Raw genomic sequence first — 21,241 nt, 5'->3', positions numbered from 1 at the left:
TGTCACGAGGATAATAATGACCCACTTTGTAAACCACTCTGAGTAGGTGTTAACTTGTCCTCTAAATCAAATGTTGTTGCTGTTATTATTATTATTTCTTCTTTGTGTTGGGTGTGTGGAATGTATGTCTTGTGCCTTTGAGAGCTTGGGGTGAAGGGACAAGATTTGATGGGGGAGGCAGGCAGGTGTGGTTTATGCCCTTGTCTTGAAATTGCTCTGTTGATATTAGAATCCATTTCATTTAGTTATTAGAAGTGAGGGTGAGAAGAGGAATTGGGATTAAGGCTTCAATCCCGACTGGTACTGATGGGGGCCATCTGAAGAAGAGGAGGAAGCAGACCAGCCCTTCTCCCGTTATACCTGACCCAGCTCTTGTTGAGAATCCCAAGGAACGCTCATACTACATTTTAATGTTCTTAATGATGTTCCTGTGACTTGCTTTGAGGGCCAAATATTCAATAAATTAATAAATCACTTCCTAGAAAATGACAGATTTAGTTTGATTTGTTTCCAAGGTTAAAAAAAATGGGATCCAGCTTCAAGGAACTGGAAAAGGGACAGTGAGGAACATTAGGTGGAGCGAACGGGGCACGTAACGCTGCGAAATCTGTCGTGTTACAGCAGTTTAGCATCCACAGTCCTATCAAAGTGGCCCAGGCCTTATCGTCTACACTAGTGAGGTGAGGCAGGAGTTTTGGAACACATCTGGAGGGAAGGGAGGTCATAGAATGGTCAAGGAGGATAGTTTAGGGGTAAACTTGGGCCAGAGTGACAGCGTGGTGCAGTAGTTAGAGTGCTGGACCTGGACCTGGGAGACCCAGGTTTGAAAGCCCACTTTGCCTTGGATTCTCTCTGAGTGACCTTTGGCCAGTCACACACAGTCTAGCCTGCCTCACAAGGTTCTTGAGAAGTTAAAATGGTGGAGAACAATGAAAGCTGTTTCGGGTCTCCATTTTGGATAATAGTGGGGTACAGGGCTTTTTTTCTGGGAAAAGAGGTGGTGGAACTCAGTGGGTTGCCCTTGGAGAAAATGGTCACATGGCTGGTGGCCCCGCCTCCTGATCTCCAGACAGAGGGAAGTTTAGATTGCCCTCCACGCCGCTTGGCGGTGCGGAGGGCAATCTAAACTCCCCTCTGGAGATCAGGGGGCGGGGCCACCGGCCATGTGACCATTTTCAAGAGGTGCCGGGACTCTGTTCCACCATGTTCCAGCTGAAAAAAAGCCCTGGTGGGGGTATAAATGAAGTAAAAACAGTGGGGGTAGAGGAGGCAGCCCAAGATGATTGTAGGGAAGATCTGCAACTTTGGGAGGAACTTGAATGTGGGTCATAAAGGTAAGAATAAGATTTGGGTCCAGTACCACCCTAGATACCAACTAGATTCCCAGTGTACGAGCTTTCAAGATGAAGGGAGCTCTGACTCTCGAAAGCTCATACCCTGGAAAGCTAATTGGTCTTTAAGGTGCTAGTGGACCTGAATCTTGCTCTTCTACTGCTGATCAACATGGCTACCCACCTGAAAAGATCAGAATGCCATTCCATATCGGGGGGATTTGATGGCAGGAGGAGAAGACGCAGGTCTGCATATGCATTTTTTCTTTTTTTAAATTCTTCTTTGACAGAATCTCCAGACCCGACACTGTTCATCGAGCCTATCACAGAGGAGCGGGCCTCGCGCACCTTGTACCGCATCGACCTCCTGCGGCGTTTGCGGGAGCAAGTGCTGTGTCACCCGCTCTTGGAGGAGCGGCTCTCCCTGTGCCAGTCTGGGGGGCCTGAGATGCCGGTGTGGTGGCAGTGTGGGCGTCATGATGGAGAGCTGCTGCGGGGTGCGGCGCGCCATGGCCTCAGCCAGACCGACACCACCATCATGCAAGACCCGGACTTCTCCTTCCTGTCGGCTCGCCTCAGCCACCTGCACAGTCGGGCTGGGGGCACAGGGACACCGCCACCGCCACCGCCTCCTCCACCGCCGCCGCCACCATCACAACCTTCGCCGTTGCCTCTCCCAGGAGCTGCTGTTGCTACTACCACTGCTTCCCCTCTACTCCTTCCCCCGCCTCTGCACGAGCTGCCCACCCCCCAGCAGCCCCCAGCCCTACCCTTTAAGCCCGACTCAGCCGATGACTCTGACTCGGAGCTCGACCTAAGCAAGATATCTGCTTCTTCATCCTGCTCCTCCTCCTCGGGCTGCTCTGATGACAGTGAGGGTAAGTGAAACTTCATGGCTCTTTTGAGCGGGGGATCATGGAATGATCAGGATAGCTTAGAGGTAAGCTTGGGCTAGAGTGCCAGCGTGGTGTAGTGGTTAGAGTGCTGGACTGGGACATGGGAAATCCAGGTTTGAATCCCCACTCTGCCATGGAATCTCCCCGGGTGACCATGGGCCAGTCACACACAATCAACTGGCCATGCTTAATTTAGAGCAAGCCAGTGACAGATTGCCCTAGTCGGACAACCTCTCTTATTTGGTTGGAGAGTGTGTGAGGAAGAAGTTCAACCCAGGGTGGGGAAAGAGATGACCAGCGTAGATGGGTAGATTTATATGGGAGACAGTGGTTCATGAGATATGCTCACACCATATTGTGCTTTAAAAGTCAATACTAGTACCTGAAATTGAGCCCAGAAACAAATTGGGAGCCAGTGTAGACGGAACAAGACAGGAGCAGTACAATCCCTGCAATCCACTCCAGGAAACGTTCTGGCTGCAGCATTCTGTACCAGTTTTCTATAGTGGTTAAAGAGCGGCAGGACTGTAATCTGGAGAACCAGGTTTGATTCCTCACTCCTCCGCTTGAAGCCTGCTGGGTGCCCTTGCGTCAGTCACAGGTTCTCGGAGCTCTCTCAGCCCCTCCCACCTCAGAGTGATTGTTATGGGGATAATAACAACACACTTTGTAAACCGCTCTGAGTGGGCCTTAAGTTGTCCTGAAGGGTGGTATATAAATTGAATGTTGTTATTATATTTTGGACAGCCTTGAAGGGCAGCCCCGTTACAGCACACTGCGGTAGTTTAATCCAGATGTTACCGCCGGGCATGCAGCACAGTGACAAGATGTTTCCTGCCTAAGAAAGGCCGCAGCTGGCTCGCCAGCCAAAGCCAGTTTAAGGCATCCCTGGGAGGCCTAGGACCAGCAGCACCCCCAAGCTACAAACCTGCCCCTTTTGAGGGGGGAGTGAAACCAGAACAAAAGATATCCCAGATCCTGGGTCAAACCTTCCCCCTGCCCCACAAGCCTCTCCGTTTTGTCGGGATTAAGTTTTTGCTGGTTTGCCACATGCCCTAGTTTTGCTAAGTCCTGCTGCTGCAACTACTTTGTCCGTCTTTCTTGGCCTCAGCCTCTTGTTCTTTCCCCCACAGGCGAAGAGGCTTCTTGTGGCGGGAAACTATTTGAGGAGGAGGAGTCACTCCTGTCCCTGCCCACCTCCCATGAAGGGAACTCCCCACAGCCCAGCGCCTCCGACCTGCTGTTGCAAGAGCGCCAGCGTGCCCATGAGTGGCCAAAAGTGAGTTTGTGGGAAGCTTGAGTTGTAAGGTGGGGGGGGCGGGTTGCCGCAGAAGCACACATTGTCATATCCTGAGAAGCGCTGCCAGACTGCCCACATCTTGGCTGTGGCTTGCAAAAGCAGAATGAAGGATGAGGAACAAGGACACGTAATGCACATTTGCGTGGTGTGTAGCTTGCAGGGTTTGGTTTCTGTGGGTACGGCCTCTACCCAGCTCTGTAAATCACAGTTCCCAATATTTCCTAGCATTCCCAAAGCTGGCTTAAATTAAGCATTTGCCTTGCTGCCAGACTTTGAAGTGAGTTAGAATGCCGTCCCACTTGTTTGCTTTCAGGCGGATCTAAGCCATCCCGTTTCTTTTTCACTGGATGAAAAACATCCCTGGATGGTGCAGGATCACACCAGTATTGCCAGTGCAGTTCTATGTCAGTTCAGGACTATTGCCAAAAGTCATTAGGAAACTGTTTCACATGGTCACCTGTTTTAGCATGTCTCGCTGGAAACAGGCTTAGTTGAGTACATGGAGGACAGGTTTGTCAGGGGTTATTAGCCCTTGTGACTTTATTAGCCCTTGTGACTTTGAACACCGGTGCCTGGAGGCAATATCAGGTGAAGGCCTCGGCCTCTGTGCCCTCCAAGGCAACTAGTTGGCCGTGGTGTGAGACAGGATGCTAGAGCCAGTTTGGTGAAGTGGTTAAGAGCAGCAGGACTCTAATCTGGAGAGCCAGTTTTGATTCCCCATTCCTCTACTTGAAGCCTACTGGGTGACCTTGGGGTCAGTCACAGCTCTCTCAGAGCTCTCGCAGCCACACCCACATCACAGGGTGATTGTTGTGAGGATAATAATAACACACTTTGTAAACCGCTCTGAGCGTGGCATTAAGTTATCCTGAAGGACGGTATATAAAACAAATATTATTATTAGACTAGGCTAGATTATTAGACTAGATGGACCACACGACTGATCCAGCAGATCCATTACGTTCTAATGAGTTTCGGACTTCAGCTGTTGAAGACAAGGGAAACTGTCTTTGGGTGACAATAGATGGGAATAGCTCGAGTCCTGTGCTGTCCAGGCTTACCTGGACAAGAGCTGTAAGTAAGATAGAGGACTGCTGTGAAGGAGGGCCCAGTTTCTAAACAGAAATGCCAGTTGAATCGAGGCATACAGTCCTCTTGGATCAAGGTATACAGTCCAAATTGTTCACATGGCCAGTTCTTGACTACATCTCTCTCTCTCTCTCTCTCTCTCTCTCTCTCTCTCTCTCTCTCTCTGTCTTCCCCACCAGGACCGAGTACTCATCAACCGTATCGACTTGGTGTGTCAAGCTGTGCTCTCGGGGAAATGGCCTTCAGCACAGAGCCAGGCGGGCCTTTGTGTGGGCCAGGGAGAGAGCCTCCCCCGCTTGCACGGGGAGTACACCAGCTCTCCCATCCCCCACATCTGCCCCCTGGCATCCCAGGAGGAAGGGACCACTTCCTTCACCCGCCTCAGGCACAGCGGCCAAGAGAAGGAATTTACCGTGCAGATCAAAGATGTGAGTGGATCGGCAGAGCCCCGTCCCTGATGCCAATAACGGCTTTGTAATATGCTTGTGAGAGGGAGGATTGCCTGTGATGACTCGCCATGCTAATACTGAACTCCCGAGGGCAGCAAACCGGGGTTTGAACGAATGTTGCTTTTTGCACTGAGGCACCTCCTTGTATGCATTTACCTTAGTGTTGCCAGCTCCGGGTAATGAAATTCCTGGAGATTTTGAGGGTGGAGCCTAGAGACGGCAGGGTTTAGTAGGAGAGGGGCCTCGGCTTTGTACAATGCCATAGATTCCACCTTTGAAAAAATCAATTTTTCTCCAGGGGAACTGATCTTTGTTGTCAGGAGATCAGTTGCACAGAAACATATACAAAATACTAAATTTAAACTACAACTGAAAAGTATATTCAAAGTATGTGGCCACACAACTAACATGGGATATTTCTCCTCTCCCTCTCCTTAATTACTTCTACTTAAAATTTCCTACAATAATCTTTAATCAGTCATCTACATCTACATATTTTATACTCAGCATTTTAAAGATCTCTGTATTATAATAATCTATTTCCATATTAACTACTCTTAATTTTTCTTAGCTTTTTGCTTCATAATCAAATAAATCTTTCAGTTTTTTTCTGGAATTCCGATATTGGTCTGTTATGCACATAAGAATTTAATTTAGCCATTGATGCATATTCGTACACTATCCTTTTCTATTTTTCTTTTCAAATAATTTTAAAAAATGAGATCAGTTGCAATGCTGGGAGGTCACCAGCCATTGCTGGGAGGTTGGCAACTGTAATTTGCACACAAATTCCTAGTCCTTCCCGCCCATTCAGGGTGGTGTGTTTAACAAAGCCAGTTGAAAAGAATTTCGATTCTAGCATAAACTTACGTAGACTGGAGTCTTTTAGTTGAACTCAGTATAGACAGTCACAGAGTTTCCCTAGGTTTGCCAAGTTAATTATCTCTCATTACTGCATTGTGAATGATCTCTGTACTTTTCTTCATTACATTTGAATTTTATGTAATTACATTTTAACCCATGCTTCCCGTATTTTGAGGCCCTTTGAGCCTGCTCTTTACAACGTCACGTTTCCTTCATGAACCTCAAATATACATGTCAGCCTAGGAAGTACCCCACTTAGAGACGTCGCATTTCTGGAAATTTTGTAACCACGGAAATTTGGAGGGAAACAGAAAGATGTGCAAAACTTCCCTATCGAACCTGTTTTTAAAATTAATTTAACAGCTTAAGTGCATCACTTATAACTAACTTATTGTATCAAATTGTGCTATTTGGCATATTGATGGAATTTTAAAATATATCTGTCTTTGTTTTCTATAAGAAACACTGCAAGTATGCCCAATACTTGAGAGAATTGCAAACTGCTGTACTCTGTGACACCGTAGCACAGGTATCTTAAGTTTTGCCATCCGAGAGGTAGAGAAAAATTAAAAGTTGGGTGGAAAACAAAATCTGTAGTAAATAAGACAGTATTATTTGTACAGAAATGCTCTCATACAATCACAGTATGCAGATTTGGCTATTGTTAAACGTCATTATTTAACAGTTGAAAAAAATGAACTCATTAACGTATTGTCATTCAACTCGTTATAGCATATTAATTGTTGCCAAAAGTTTAAACAAAAAAAACATTGAAAATGCATATACAGTTTACATAAGGATTATTATATAATGTCGTAGACTGTGTAGTATGAAAATTTTTACACACATTCTTGTCTTTTAATTCTCATTCCAAAACGGGAAGAAAAAAACTGGAGTCTTTTTCAATGCTCTTCACTTTTTCCATTGGAAGGGTTGTTTTTTTTTTTTTTAAGAGCCCCCTAGCGGGAGTCCCCCCCCCCCCCCCACAGCCTGGTCTTCATATCTCGAGCTCCACTCCATTCATCTGATGCCAGGCTTGAGTCCTAACCTATCTGCCACGGCACCTGCGAAGAAAGAAATGGGGTAACACATCCATTAATGCCACCCTGAGCTTCTTAGTACAGTGGTGGTGGGGTGGTAAATAGGAATAAATGCTCGGGGAGGCGTGTGTTAGAAATCTCAGTGGGACAACCTGTGCAGAATACTTCTCCTTTTACAGTTGGGCTTTGATATCCGCAGGGATCTGGAGGCTAGGGACACGACTCAGTCCCCCCGGACACCTCACAAGTGTGAGGTCCTAATTTCTTTGCCTTCATTAGGAAGAAGGAATCAAGCTCACCTTCCAGAAGCACAGACTGGTCCCCAACGGCACAATGAGGGACCGTCCCGCCCTCACCCAGAAGAAGAGTAGCAAGAAGATGGTGGAGGTAAGAAATTGAATGGCAGCAGGGAGAGAGTCTGTGCTTTGGTAACCTCACAGGCTGTTTCGGAAGGGGAAGTGTGTGTGTGTGTGAGGCCCTTTTTCCCCCCAATCTCTCCTTTTCTCTTGGATTTCAGTTGGAATTACAGTGTCTGGAGGCACTGAGGGGCCCTGATATTGACCTCGAAGCACGGATACCAGTGGTGAATAAGACAGATGGGACACTGCTGGTAGGCGACGCTGCTCCTCGGAGGGCTGACCTGGAGGTGTGGCTGCAGGCGCACCCAGAGTTTACCGTGGACCCTCGCTTCCTGGCCGTGAGTGTTTGGTCCTGTTCCCCTTGCTTTTGAAAAAGCCAGGCGTGAATGTTGTCTGCCCAACTATTTGGGCGTCTCTGTGGACATGCCACCCTCTCTCCCGCAAATGCAAAGACTGTATTTTCTAGAGCAGGATTTTGTTACTGGTGGCCGCAGGCTGAATCTTGCTCTCTGGCTGAACCCACCATGAAGCAGTGGCTTAGTGTGTAGTGTAGTGTTCGAATCCTCTCTTTTGCTATGGGGGATCCAAATGGTAGTGCTTCCTGGACATTTTTTAAAGAAGGTGGTCTATAAAGTCAAGTCAGTCTTCATGTGCCAGGTCTTAAAGTCAGTCCATGATATATCCATTTCAAGGGTCTCGGGTTGGCAGGGCTGGGACAGGTCTCACCGATGCAGACCCTCGATGCATCTGCTCTGCCTGAGACTGGTTTTGTGTGTGTTCAGCAGAACACACACAACTCCAGTTGGGATCATTTGATGATGGTGGGGCTATTTCTCTCTCTCCCTTCTTTTCCCCATTCAATTTCTTTGAATGATTATTTCCCTCCAATCCAGCTGGTCATCTGCTCAAGCCAGAAAGGTGGGGATTGTGAGTGTCTTGAGTATTGTGAGCCCAGCTGTCTCAGGAAGTAGTGTAGGGAGAGGGGGGGGTTAGGGGTGGAGGGAATATTTACTTCCTTGTAGAAGCTTGCTGTGAGTGAAGTTGCGTGTGGCAGGTATGGGGGTTGAATCACAAGGTGAACATTCAGTGCAGGATTGCCAGAGCTTTGCAGGTAGACCCAACGGCTCAGTTATCCCAACTGAAATTTCTACTCTGAGTATAGATCGGGGTGGCATGAAAGAGCTAGGGAGTTTAAAAGTGGGCACGATCCTGTAAAGTTCAAAGAACTATAATAAACAGATCAGTGTGTATTGGAGCTCTTAAATGCAAAGGCATTGGGGGGAGGGTCTGGAGCAGCACTCCTAAATAGCCACTAACATAGTCCCTTTCCACCCTTCACCAGTATATGGAAGAACGCCGGAAGCACCGGTGGCCCCGGTTTCCAAAGCCAGTTCCAATAGAGCCGACCTGCCTGATGGGGCTAGAGCGAATGCAGGCCGCTGGCATCTCTGCTAATGGAAAGAAGGTAAGAAAGTCAGCCCTTTCCTTTCTCTCCTGCTTCGATTTCCCTGCCATAAAATAGCACTTTGGACAAACAGTATTCAGGCTTCTTTGCGTACTTGCAAAATCCCCTGAAATGTGGCAGTCAGTAGTGTTGGCACGATTATTTTCTTTTAAAAAGTATAAGTCTGTCTAGATGCTGCCTATAAATGTGGTAGCTACCTATGCTAGATTTTCTTCCCACTGTCCATTTTATGCCACAATACTTGATTACTGTAGTACCATCTTTCCCTTTTTGTTTAATCTAACTCTTCATGCACGGAGCTCAGGGCAGCATATGTGATTCCTCCCGTCTCTTATCTTACCCTCACAACAGTTCTATGAGGTAGGTTAAGCTGACAGAGAATGACAGGTCTGATTTGGGAAAAGGGTTCTGTTTTACCCTGATTGGGAAGGGGCTGTATGTGTAATTATAGATCAGTTTATAGAAATAGAAACCAAAGGTGGAGTGTCCAAAGGAAAATATTTCACAAATCACAGTTCTAAAGATTTATTTATCTGCATTAGTTTACAGTCCACCTTTCTCACCGAGACACAAGGTAAATTGCACAGGGTGAATAAATATGATCAATAGCTGGGACATTAAATAAACAACGCAGCATGGTATTGTATCGACCCAGAGACTCTCATCCCCCATCTGTGATGTCTTTCCTAGCCACTCAGGTCCCCTAGGAGCCTCTAAGAGCTCTGGTCGTTTGTTTGAAGCCCCCCGGCTTCCTGGGTTCTTTCAGTGTACCTCCTTGGCAAGCAACACTGGACACAGGCTGGTAGAATATAGTATTGGAGTTTATTAAAGAAAGAACATAGAAGTGTATGCAAAGCAGAAACCACACTTAGAAAGCATTTAAGCAAGGCATGAAAACAAATAACAGCTTGCTGATTTAAAAATGTTCTAACTAGCTAAAATACGATTGGCTAACTGACTAAGCATTCTCTGAGTTGGTTCCAAAGCTGGTTGATCTTACCAAAGTCCATCCATGCCAGCTTATTCTAGGCATCTGGGAGGTGGCATGGAGCTGAGGAGCTCTCTTCTCACATTGCAGGTAGTTGGCAATGGCTACAGGGTAACAAGACTGGTAAACTGCCTGGAGACGGAGAGGCTTCTTGAAATCCGGAGGGGGCTCCAGCCCACTCGAGGAACCAATCAGGGCTCGGTTTCTTAATTGGACACTACAGCCCTGTGAAAGTTCAGGGAGTATTGCTATAGCTGAGATCAGCACCACACTCTTGCCTTCTCCAAGGCCGTTCTCTCACAAGAAGAAAGCAGCCCCCGTGCATCTAATTAACAGACCTTGGGACTTTCCCAGCAAACAGGCCTAGTGAGAAATCTACAGGACATGAGTCCTGAACCAAAGTTTTAAACTTAGCACTCTGTATTATGTAGTATAAGGCCTGATCCTTACAGGTATGCAAATGCAAATTTTAAGAAATTGGAAACAATCGGACCTCCAATACAGGACTGAAAACAATGCTGAAGCAAGCATAAGAAATTAAACATTACATATTAAATGGTGCAGGAACTACCCAATAGGAATATACTACAACAGGCAGTACAGAGTAGAATGGTCTACAGTCCCTATCCCTTTATGAATCCATTTCTTTGAACCATTACCTTAGAGGACAGCCTTCCTACATGTGTAAAAAAATATGTTTTAATGGACTATATAGGAGGAGGGAATGAAAGAATTGCATAACTTTTTTTCCTTGAATTTCCTTTCAATAGGGTTTTTTGCCAGATCCTACCATGAACCGCCTCCTGCCAGGACCAGTAGGGACTGACGGTGCCCAGAAGCGAGGCCGCCAGACCCCCATGGAGTTTTCCAACATGATGGCTCTGATGGGAGCCAGCCGGGTCCAATTAGGAGCCACGGGGCCTCTCTCCTTGCACCATGCTCATTTCCAAGCCGGGCCAGCCCACGGCTCTCCTATCTCGTACATGCCCTTCTCCACTGCAGCTGCTGCCACCGCCTCCTCTTCCTCTGGCACCCTGCTCCATCCAACGCTAGGCCATGCCAGCTATGCCGCGGGCCACTTGCACCTAGGCCACCCCCAGCCCGTGGATGACGACGAGGAGGAAGACGAGATGGACGACTTGTCTCAGGGCTACGCCAGCTCAGAGCGGGACTTCTCCTTGCTCGACGACGACCCGATGATGCCGGCCAACTCCGACTCTAGCGACGAGGAAGGAGACGAGGAAGGAGATGACTGATCTGTCCCAGAATCGGACAGAAGGACGCAAACGGGGCCAGCTTTCTGGGGACTCTCTGTGCCCTTGATGTTGAATTTGACGGGCGTGAGGACTCCAGGCCCGCTTGGCATGTGCTGGTCGAGTTGCCCTCGATCCACACGGCTTGCCGGGGGAGCGAAGCGGGTCTCTTGCCACACCCAGCCAGGGTTGGTGGGGCAGCTGCTCTCCCAGAAGGGTGCTCCTGTGTGGCTTTTTTTAATTAAAAAAAAAAGGCTGTTTGGTCAGCGAGTCCTGCCTCCCCCTGCATTCAATGAGAAATAGCCCTTGTGGCTGCAGTTTCGATCTACCTAGGACAGTGAGACCATGCCAGGGCCCAGCCGAGCCAAGATGATTTGGGTATTGTTAAGCAGCTCCTTTTTTCCGACTCTCCTTGCAGCCTGCTCATCTTCCCACCCCTCCCCCAGGTTCATGTGCTGTAACATAGTGCAAAAAGGGGGGGCAGGGTGTGGGGGGGTCTCCTTCCCTTTCCCTCTGTCCCCTGTCTCTGCGTGGGTGGGGTTTATATTTATAAATATGTAATATGTCTTGTGTAATATGGCTGAGGCTGTGGGAATGAATTGTGGGGAGTCGAGTCATGGAGGGTGGGTTTCGGGGTGGCAGGGGGCTGCGGGGAAAGAGACGCTAGAGCTTCCTGTAGCTGATTCTCCTTTTTTTTTCTTTTGTTTTTTTAATAAAAGAAACAAAATGCACAAAAACATTTCCTCCAAGCCCAACTTCTTCATAGTTGTATCTAATTGCCTAAGAAATGTACCTAAGAATCGGGAAGTGTGTCTGTGTGTTGGGTGTTTAATCTTGGTGAGGCTGAGGAAATGAAAACCTTGGGGTCTTGATTCAGACACAAAGTCTCACTAGTTTTACAACACAAACATGTTTGAAACTTCACATTTATATGTGAATTCTCCTCCTCTCTGTCTCTCCTCCAGCCCCTCAGTTAATTAGTTCCTTATAAATCAAAACTTTTGATCGCAACCAGCAATTTTTTTTCTTGGCCCACAAACCAGGATTTCATTTTTCCTTGTTCCCTGTCTTTCAGTCCTGATTAGCATAAATTCACCTTGAGTCCTGGTGAGAAAGGCAGACTATAATGTAAATAAATCTATTCCCCTTTGGACGCAACAGCCAACTATATGCTTTTCTGCAAACCAGAAATTATTTAATTGGCTTGTGGAGGGGAGGGGTTTGTAGGAGGCCTAGCTGCCTCCACTCTTATTTGCTTTGTGCTGTATGTTGGTTTGGTGTTGGTTCTGGACCAAGCCATGACACTTGGTCCAAAGTTCTTGTTGACAGTCTCCAGAAGCCCCCACTCTCTGCACCAGTCTGGGCTCAAATGTTTGGTTTACGGTTGCTTCTTAACCCAGTGCCATGGCATGTGTCCAGAATCTTACTAAATCGGATCTTCAGTCATTCCGCCTATACTCTTCTTCCAGCGAACCCTAGCCCAGATGGCCGTAGTGCTAGCTTGCTAACGTTGTCCATATTGTAGCTCAAGCAGCCAGTTTTAACTGAGATGTTGTCTTGCCCAAATGTTTCATTTAAATTGGGCTTTAATTTAAATTGGGCTTTTAAAGTCTTTGAGGCCCAATTGCTACAGACATACCTTTTGCCTGTAGATTTCATACATGTTTAATTAGGTGCCCTAAACCATACTGCTAATGAGATTTCTAGTTCTGAAAGAGGAAAAGTTAATTTCCCTCTTCCAGTGGGGCCAGGTTGACTGCTGGTAATTAACTGAGAGCGGTGTGAGGGGCGGGATTTGGAAAATGAACTGTGCCCTGGGAGTCTCTCTCAAATGCTTTATTGGGGTAATTTAAACCGCAGCTTTGTTGGTCTTTACCAATCTTCTCTGCTCGGTCTTTCTGTCTGTTGTAAAGGGCAAGTCCTTTGGGGGCTGACACCTTCTCAAAGCCTTTCTCGCCCCTCCCTTTTCAAGTTGTGGGTCTCCTGCTTTTCCTAAGCTTTATTTCCTTTTTAAAAAAATAGCTCTGGTCTTTGTCACACACACCCTTAAGATTGTGACGGTCTTTGCCAAATGGTGAGAGCCAGTACAGTTGGGAGGGTTGACTAGGTAGGCCTTGGTTCAAATTCTGTTGGTCAGCTTGGTAGGAGACCGGGGTCCCCATTTCCGCACACGCCTTAACCGGTCTCCCAGGGTTGCAGTGAGGATAAAATGGAGGTGACAAGTGTGTACGCTCCAGTGTAGAAGAGCAGGCTAAACTATGCAATTACTACTGCAAGTAAGAGCACAGTGTGGGGTGAATTGGTCACAGGACCCAGCTAGGACTGTAGCAAAATCACCACTTTGCCATAAAGAGTTTCAGGTGGGTAGCCATGTTGGTCTGTAATTTAATTTAATTTATTACATTTATATTCTGCCCTCCCCGCTTTCGCAGGCTCAGGGCGGATAACAAAATTTGTAAGTATCAAATACCATTAAAACTTTAAAAACACTACATCTAATCGATTAAATTATAGCTATACAAGCATATAGATGCTTGTAGTAGAAGAGCAACATTTGGGTCCGGTAGCACCTGAAAGACGAGCTAGATTTCCAGGGTACAAGCTTTCAAGAGCCAGCTCTGATTAAGAGAGTTTTGACTCTCAAAAATTCATACCCTGGAAATTTAGTTATTCAAGGTACTACTGGACCCAGATCTTGTACTTTGCCATAATGCTCACTGGAAGACTTTGGACTGGTGTCAGCATATTGTAGTGGGAAACCCAATTTGAATCCCCGCTCTGTCAGGAAGCTTGCTGGATAACCTCGTGCTAGTCACACACTCTCAATCTTTTCCTCATAAGGCAGTTGCAAATATAAAATGGAGGGAGTCACATATGCTATCCTGAGTTTCTTAGAGGAAGTGGGGGATACAACTGGTAGATAAATAGGTTCAGGAAGCTGCTCAGCCTAACCTTCCTCACAGCTGTCAGGCCCACTTGCTTCCTGAACTAAACTTTCTTGAGCAAAGGATACAAGCTGATGTCTTGAAGGGTGGATATTGGAAATGATTGGCGATGTTGGTAGGGGAAATGGCACTGGGTCCGACCCGTTATCTTCCTTTCTCCTGGCTACCAGTTGCCATGAGCAAGAACAGAAGGAACCAAAATAGTAGCCAGGTACCCCTACCCAGGGGTCATTTCATAGAAAAAGACTGCAAGAACTAATTAGTATGAGCCACACCCTTTGACATCACTGGAAGTTTGTCATTAGCATAATTGATTTGATTGGACCTGAAATGGCCGGGATTCCGCTGCTGCCAGACAGGGGAGTGTTCCCCCATCCGGCAGTGGCCCGATCAGGGCTGTTTTAGCCCCGATTCGGGACGAAACCCACCGATCCAAGCCAAAACGGGCTCAAAATGGCCAAAAATCAGGTGGCCACCTGACATGTGACCCTGCGCGTTCCCCCTCAAAATGAGCCCTGCCCCCTACCACTGTAACTGGAGTGGCAGCTTTGTGAGAACCTCTTTCCTTTATATTTTAAATTCTAAATTACATTTAAAATATTGGGGGGTACGTTTCTGGAAATGGCCTTGAAGCTAATTTGGTGGCATGGTGGAAAGATGTTAAGAATCTCCATCGTTGCTCACCTGTGAAGATGCTGATGCACAAGATGCAATGCACAATCTACCACTTTGGAATGGCTTTGCTCAAGTATATGGCTCTCTTAGAGCCGAAGTATTTTAAATACTATCTAAAAATAGCATAGAATCTTAATTTATTAACCTGCCTTTAATCTTCTGCTCTGGATTAAACAGGTTTCTGTTCCAAATGTTTTACACTCTTTTACTGCACAAAAGCACATCAAACTCTTTAGCCTTTCCTTTGAGGAAAGGCATTTCAATCTCATGTTCATTGTGCTTGCTCCATCTCCTTTTCAAGATGGAAAAAACAGTATATTTTATTCAGATTATTTCAGAAACCACAAGAGTCTTAAAAAACGAACAAATGTTTTATTCTAGCAGAAACTCATACACTAAAGATCATTTAATTAGAACTGATAGAGTAGGAAGAACAGCATGAAATGTAATTGTTCAATATTATACCAAAGAAGCTATTCACAAGATTTTCTAGCAGTAGAGATTTTTTTTTAAAAAAAAATTGAGGATAAAAATTCCCAAAATCATGGTCCAACATGGGGGGGAGGGAGTGGTAAAATTTCAACTATATCTTATGATTTTTCCGCCACAAGAGTTGGAGATTTATGTCACATTTATAGTCCACCTTTCTCACTGGGACTGAAGGTGAACTACATAGAGTAAGTCTATACAATTAACAGGATGGGACATCCAATAAACAATGCAATCAGCGTTTGGATTCTAGAGATCTGGAACTAACAGAAATCTGAAAACATAAGTGAAACAAAAGGTAAAATAGTAACATGACATGTTAAACAATAAAAAAATGCATAGTTGGATGCAATGTAAGAGTTCCCCTCCCCACCGGCACACTAGGGCTACCAACGTCAGTTTGGGAAATTCCTAGATATTTTGGGGGGTGCAGCCTGGAGAAGATGGGAAGGGGTCAGCAGGGTACAATGCTATAGAATGCACCCCCCCAAAGCAGCCATTTTCTACAAGGCAACTAAGATTGGAGACTAGTGCTAATTCTGGGACAATTCCAGGTCCCACCTTGAGGTTGATCACCCTCTCTGTGTACTCCTCATCACACCACCTGGACCCTCTCCAAACTTCCTTCAATGCCAAGACACATGTCTGGTCCAACTCTACAGGCCCACAGGGTGACCACAGTCTGGAAATTTTTCCTGCCTAGTACCCTGCCCAAATGTGAGACAACAGACATTGCACCTGAAAAAATTCTGAAACAGAAGACTGACTGCTCCCCCAGTGAAATATTTCTCATCTTTTGCCCTTTGCATTTTCCTCCAGCGTGGAGCATGGCTCTTGTTCCTGTCAAGCCGAAAAGGCATAAATTAACCACTCAGACAATGCCTGACTTCCCATCTGCAAACCCAACCAAGAAGCAGGTGGCAGCATGCTCAACCAAGGAGGAAGATGACAAGACAGAAGAAGAGCCCAGCCTGGATGAAGGTAAGGGGTGTGTCCTCAGGGCATATGAATCATTCTCCCAGGCCTATCGTCTGATGGCACCCGGAAATCATATCAGCGGAAATGTCACTGAATCCCTAACAATTTGCCCAAAACCAGACATCAAAAAGATACTGTCTGTAAACATGATAAAAACCAGACCCATATCACGAAGTATATATACTTCTATACTAACATATACTAATATTTAAGTACTTATATACTTACATACTAACATACTTACATTCTATACTTTGTGATACGGAACAGTTTTTTTATCATGTTTAGCAGATGATGGTGTCTTTTCTGTACGGTTTCTGGCAAATGGACAGGGATTCAGTGACCATTGAGTTCGCCATCGGACCACCCCCCCCCCCCCCGCCATCGGACCACCAGCTTCAAAGTGCAAGAAACCATAAAGACACTTGACCTGATACACATCATAAGACACAATCTCACATCACAAAGTATATAGTTATATACTTATATTAATGTACTGATCCACTTACATACATCTTTATATGCTTACATACTAACATACTTACATTCTATACTTTGTGACATGAAATTGTTTTTTATCATGTTTAGCAGATGTGTATTTTCTGTATGGTTTCTTGCAAATGGTCAGGGAGTCCGTGACATTTTGTTTGCAGAACCTCAATGAGATCACCATTGGACCCTCCTGAGGAACACTCCAGGTCCAACTGGAGGTTGGCAACCCTATCTTGCAACTCCCAGGAAGAATTATCTCTATGTAAACCCTTTTTTCTCAACTCATCTTCTTCTTCCTTTGCTGCCATTTCAGATTAATAACATCATCTACAAGAAGTCAAAAAAGAACTGATCCCCCTTTCCTGCCTGTGATCCGATGCTCCACTGGTCAACAGGAATGCCTTACATCAGGGGGCTTTCTCTTGTGATTCCTGCCTTTTTTTCTGCCATCACAGGGCAGTTGACTCGTGATTCCTAGCTCTTGGCACACTTGCTATAGCCTTCCGTAGAAATGTCAGTCCCTACTTCCTGAAACCGGAAATCGAGAAGATACTGGTGCTGAACATCTTAGAATACAGTCCCATGTCACAAAGTATATATACTTGTATACTAATATGTATGTGCTTATATACTTACATACTAACATACTACACTTTGTGATATGGGACTGTTTTTTCTCATGTTTAGCAGGTCATGGGCATCTTCTTTTTGGTTTCTTGCAAATGGACCGGGATTCAGTAACATTTTGTTTTGTTTTTTCAGTTTTTTTATTCCCAAAATACATACATCTTGAAGCAAATGTTTAAAGTCTGGTCTTGGAGGCACTCCATCTCGGCCCTCCCCACCTCCTCTTCTTCTTCATGCTGCAGTGCAGGAGCAACTGGGCGGGCTTGCATAACCAGCAGGAGAGCCAGAGCGGTGTCAGCATCATGTGGTCCAAGAGTACCTTGTTGTCAAAGAGCATGTGCATGTGTGGCAGGGCCAGCTCCAAAGGGTAACACAGGAGATGGCAGATCTGGGCCCAGACTGAACAGTGAATGTACTTGTGCTGAAGGACATACCGGTTCTTCTCTTTTCCCGAACCCTGTTGCTCAAGGCACAGCGAGACTTGCTCATCGAAGTGGTAGTAGTGAACCATAGAGTGAAGTTGGTACATGGCAGTCCCATGCGGTCAAAGACAGGGTCCTCGTTGCTGGAATCTTGCCTCTATCACCCATGTACAGGCTTCTCTACCACCTCTGAATTTTTCCCAGTGTGTAGTGCTCCTCCTCCACTTGCAACATGGGACATGCTCTTTCATTCTATTAGCCTTCAATCCAAAACCACAACTGCCCCACCTTTTCCCCAAAACCTGATGGCTGGGCCGTGCAATTCTCAAAGTGATGCTGAGACTCTGCTCTGAAATCCTGCAGGGAGGAAAGAAGAAACTTTCCCCATGGAAACTATGGTGGAACTTGATCCGGTTTAGAAATGGCAATAAAGTTGGAGTAGGTATGTGAATTGGAACACGCTGGGCATTACCTCCTGCCGCTTCTGAACAACAATGAAAATAAGCAGCGATATCAGACTCGGTTCTTTCTGTTTGTAGCAGGACTTGCTATTCCAAATGAGCAAACAGCTTCTGGGCCTCAGCCCCTGTAGATCCGCACATAGCCCTCCATTGCTATTCTACTCTTAACACCCAAGTTCTGTTGTAAACCTATCAATATTATCTCATGAGTGTTTAAACTATCATCCCTTTGAATTACCTTGTCCCAAACCGAAAACTCCCCAGCTCAGGTCAGCTTTCTCCTTGGGATTAGTTTAAAAGTTACCATATGTCCGTTTTGATATTCACTGGCATTTTTGTCACTCAAAGCTGTCAAAGAAAGTCTGGAGGACAAAGACAAAGCAGAGATGACCCATTTGGCAAGTCGAGTAATTGGACTAAATGAGCCTGTCTTCAGAAGCTATGTCTCATTTTCCCAGGCCTGGAAGGTGTTTGTTGTACTCCACAACCCACACTCAACCAGCTTCCCTCACCTCTCCAACCTCTGAGACCGGAAACTCCTCAGGCCAGCTTTTTCCTTGGGATTAATTTAAAAGTTACCATACGTCTGTTTTGATATTCACTGGTATTTTTGTCACTCAAAGCTGTCAAAGAAGGCAGAGGACAAAGTGGAGACAACACATCTGGCACCTTGCATTATTGAAAGTAATGAGCCTGTCTTCAGAGAATATGTCTCATTCTCCCAGGCCTGGAAAGCATTTGTTATACTTCACAACCCACACTCAACCAGCTTCCCCCACCTCTCCAACCTCTGAAACTGGAAACTCCTCAGGTCAGCTTTCTCCTTAAGATTAGTTTAAAAGTTGTTGTACCTCTGTTTTGATATTCATTGGTAGCAGTGAGGTTTCCTTTGGTTCCAGTGAAGCCCATCTCTTTTGGACAGCTTTTGCAGCATTAGTTGGTGGTTGGGGCAAGCAGGGAATTCATGCCTTGCTTCTGGGTTTCCCTGAAATGTCCAGATAAAAATGGTCGTACCTTGATCTTATCCAGCATGGCTTTTCTTGTGAAGTCCAGCCCACAGAGACTCTGAGTGTTTTGCAGAGGCAGAATGTTCTTTGTTCCAGCCCAGAGTACTACACACCTGGCCCGTAGCGCCCCCTCTCCTATCTTTGTGCCACTCCAAAGCTGCTGTGCTGACTGAAGGACAGAATCGTGCCTCCTGTGTGGAGAAACACCATTCTGTTGGTGGTTAACTTTCTATGGGCTGCAGAGGGAAGGGGCCAGTTCTGGAATGGAATGTGATTGGAGGGAGTCAGTGGGAGTTGTAAGTTGTCAGTTGGTGGCTGAGTTGAGGGAGAGATGGCTCTGAGGGGAGATGTAGATCTAATGTAACCCCAGGTACCCAAGGATTGTGCCTGCCCACACAACATCTAATTAGGGCATGAGTGTAGAGAAGCAGAGGGAGATAGAGTAGGGGTTTCTGTTTATTTATTCCTTCCGTTCACTGTATATTGCCTGTGTATAGTTAGAAATTAAATAAATGAGTTTTGGAATTTATAAAGGAGGAAAGATCTTCTGTTCCACATAGTCCCGCAACCGCTTGGGCCCACTAGCAGAGGAGGAGGGTTAGGAGGCTGTCCCGCCTAACCAGGACCCCATACAGGGACAGTGGTGGCAGCAACTACCCGGAGACAGGAAAGTGAGACGGCTCCTTGAGGTGCTAGGTTAGGCGAGGGGTAGGCAGAGCGGGGTCTACCAGTTAAGACAAAAAAGAAGGGAGAGGCCCTGTTTTGCCACAGTTCCGGCCCAGAGTACTACACACCTGGCCCATAGTGCCTCCCCTCCATTTCCATCTCTGTGCCACTCCAAAGCTGCTGTGCTGACTGAAGGACAGAATCGTGCCTCGTGTCCTCCATGTAATGGCTTCTCTCCCATCCCTCTGATTTTTTCCCAGTGCATAATGATCCTACTCCCTTTGCAACATGGAGTCTGGCCCATGCACTTTCTCCATATTCTCTGCTTAGCCCTCAGTCCCAAAGGTGTGCCTGCAATGACTCCGTAGTGAGTGTAAGACCCGTTTGTGCTCTGAAGGTTCCTCCTCTTGCGTAGTGTCACATATCCACCTGCAGGCAACTTCTGGGAGATAGCCTCCGTATGTAACCCCGTTTTCTTGTCAGCTAAACTTCTTCCTCCTTTGGTGCGATTTCCAATTAATAACATTGATCTTCTACATCATTGACTTGTGGTGCCCAAGAAGAGATCAGTCTTCATTGTGACTGCAACAAGAGAGAAAGACATTACACCTCAGCATGAATCATTGTGGCACATTTCCTGTTAGACTCGCTGGAATGGTGCCAGCACTGCATCCGCAATGGGGTCGCCAGGATTTTTGGGAAATTCTTGGGAGATTTAGGGGGTGAAGAAGCCTGGGGAAGGCAGGAGTTGGGATGGGGAGGAAACCCAGCTAGGTCTAATGCCATTGAATCCATAGTCCAAGGCAGTCATTTTCTCCAGGGGAACTGATCTCTGCTTCCCAGAGATCAGCTGTAATTCCGGGAGATCCCCAGCCACCACCTGGAGGTTGGAAACTCTAGCCCACAAACAATGGAAACAAATGTTTTAAAGTCTGTTTTTAGAAAACCTACACAGTTGTGCACCATACTGCCAAAAATCACTCCAGGCCACCATTGTCTCCAGGGAAAAATGATTTCTGTCGGCTGGAGATCTCTAGCTAACCTGGCGATTAGCAAGCCCACACCCGGCTCCCTCCACCGAAATAACGGCCAGACTGAAGAATCAACGCGCTCCAACTGTCAGAAGCATTCAAAGCATACGCATGCGCTTTCCAGACCAAGCCGTTTAACTGGCGCTTATGCTCGAAAGCCGCACGGGAGTCTTGGGTGGCCGTGCGCACGCGCACTCCCGTCTTAAGGAAGCGCTCAACTCATAGGGCTGAAGGGAGGGGGGAGTTGCGGGGGAAGCTCGCGCCCCAAGTCTCGCCAGGCTTCGGTGGGGGGGGGGGTGGGGGGTGCATGGGAGGGGCATAACCCACGTGATCCACATCGTGCGTTCGACGGCCTGGTACTGAGGCTACGAGCATGCGCAATGGGGGGAGGAAAGAAAAACGTTGACATGTTAA

At 46.5% G+C, this 21,241-nt stretch overlaps 1 protein-coding gene, 1 long non-coding RNA gene and 1 other non-coding gene across 5 annotated transcripts in view; 2 read left to right on the top strand and 1 right to left on the bottom strand.

Moving 5' to 3' along the window:
* The window catches only part of CHD8 (chromodomain helicase DNA binding protein 8), a 61,288-nt gene extending 49,608 nt beyond the window's left edge, over positions 1-11,680 (top strand). For 2 of the 3 annotated variants that reach the window (XM_054992616.1, XM_054992615.1), the window contains exons 32-38: positions 1,622-2,209; positions 3,361-3,506; positions 4,796-5,044; positions 7,249-7,356; positions 7,487-7,666; positions 8,671-8,793; positions 10,552-11,680. In XM_054992616.1, coding sequence (XP_054848591.1) covers positions 1,622-2,209; positions 3,361-3,506; positions 4,796-5,044; positions 7,249-7,356; positions 7,487-7,666; positions 8,671-8,793; positions 10,552-11,037 — 1,880 coding nt within the window. In that variant the 3' untranslated portion in view covers positions 11,038-11,680. Of the gene's footprint in view, positions 1-1,621; positions 2,210-3,360; positions 3,507-4,795; positions 5,045-6,389; positions 6,459-7,248; positions 7,357-7,486; positions 7,667-8,670; positions 8,794-10,551 lie in introns of all 3 variants that reach the window. The other variant, XM_054992614.1, reaches the window with a different exon arrangement.
* On the top strand, positions 5,116-5,203 carry LOC129340761 (small nucleolar RNA U6-53/MBII-28). Its single transcript, XR_008598064.1, has one exon. It is a non-coding gene; the product is annotated as a small nucleolar RNA U6-53/MBII-28 (small nucleolar RNA).
* A 3,326-nt stretch (positions 11,681-15,006) lies between the features above and the next one.
* Positions 15,007-20,897, bottom strand: LOC129338263 (uncharacterized). The gene is made up of 2 exons (XR_008597933.1): positions 20,748-20,897; positions 15,007-20,378 (listed from the first exon to the last, which is right to left on the bottom strand). It is a non-coding gene; the product is annotated as an uncharacterized LOC129338263 (long non-coding RNA).
* Between the last annotated feature and the right edge of the window lie 344 nt (positions 20,898-21,241).

This window comes from Eublepharis macularius, chromosome 12, assembly GCF_028583425.1.
Source record: "Eublepharis macularius isolate TG4126 chromosome 12, MPM_Emac_v1.0, whole genome shotgun sequence".
NCBI classification, from domain to species: domain Eukaryota; kingdom Metazoa; phylum Chordata; class Lepidosauria; order Squamata; family Eublepharidae; genus Eublepharis; species Eublepharis macularius.
Note: the sequence above shows the minus strand (reverse complement) of the source record. Positions and strands in the feature narration are given on the sequence as shown.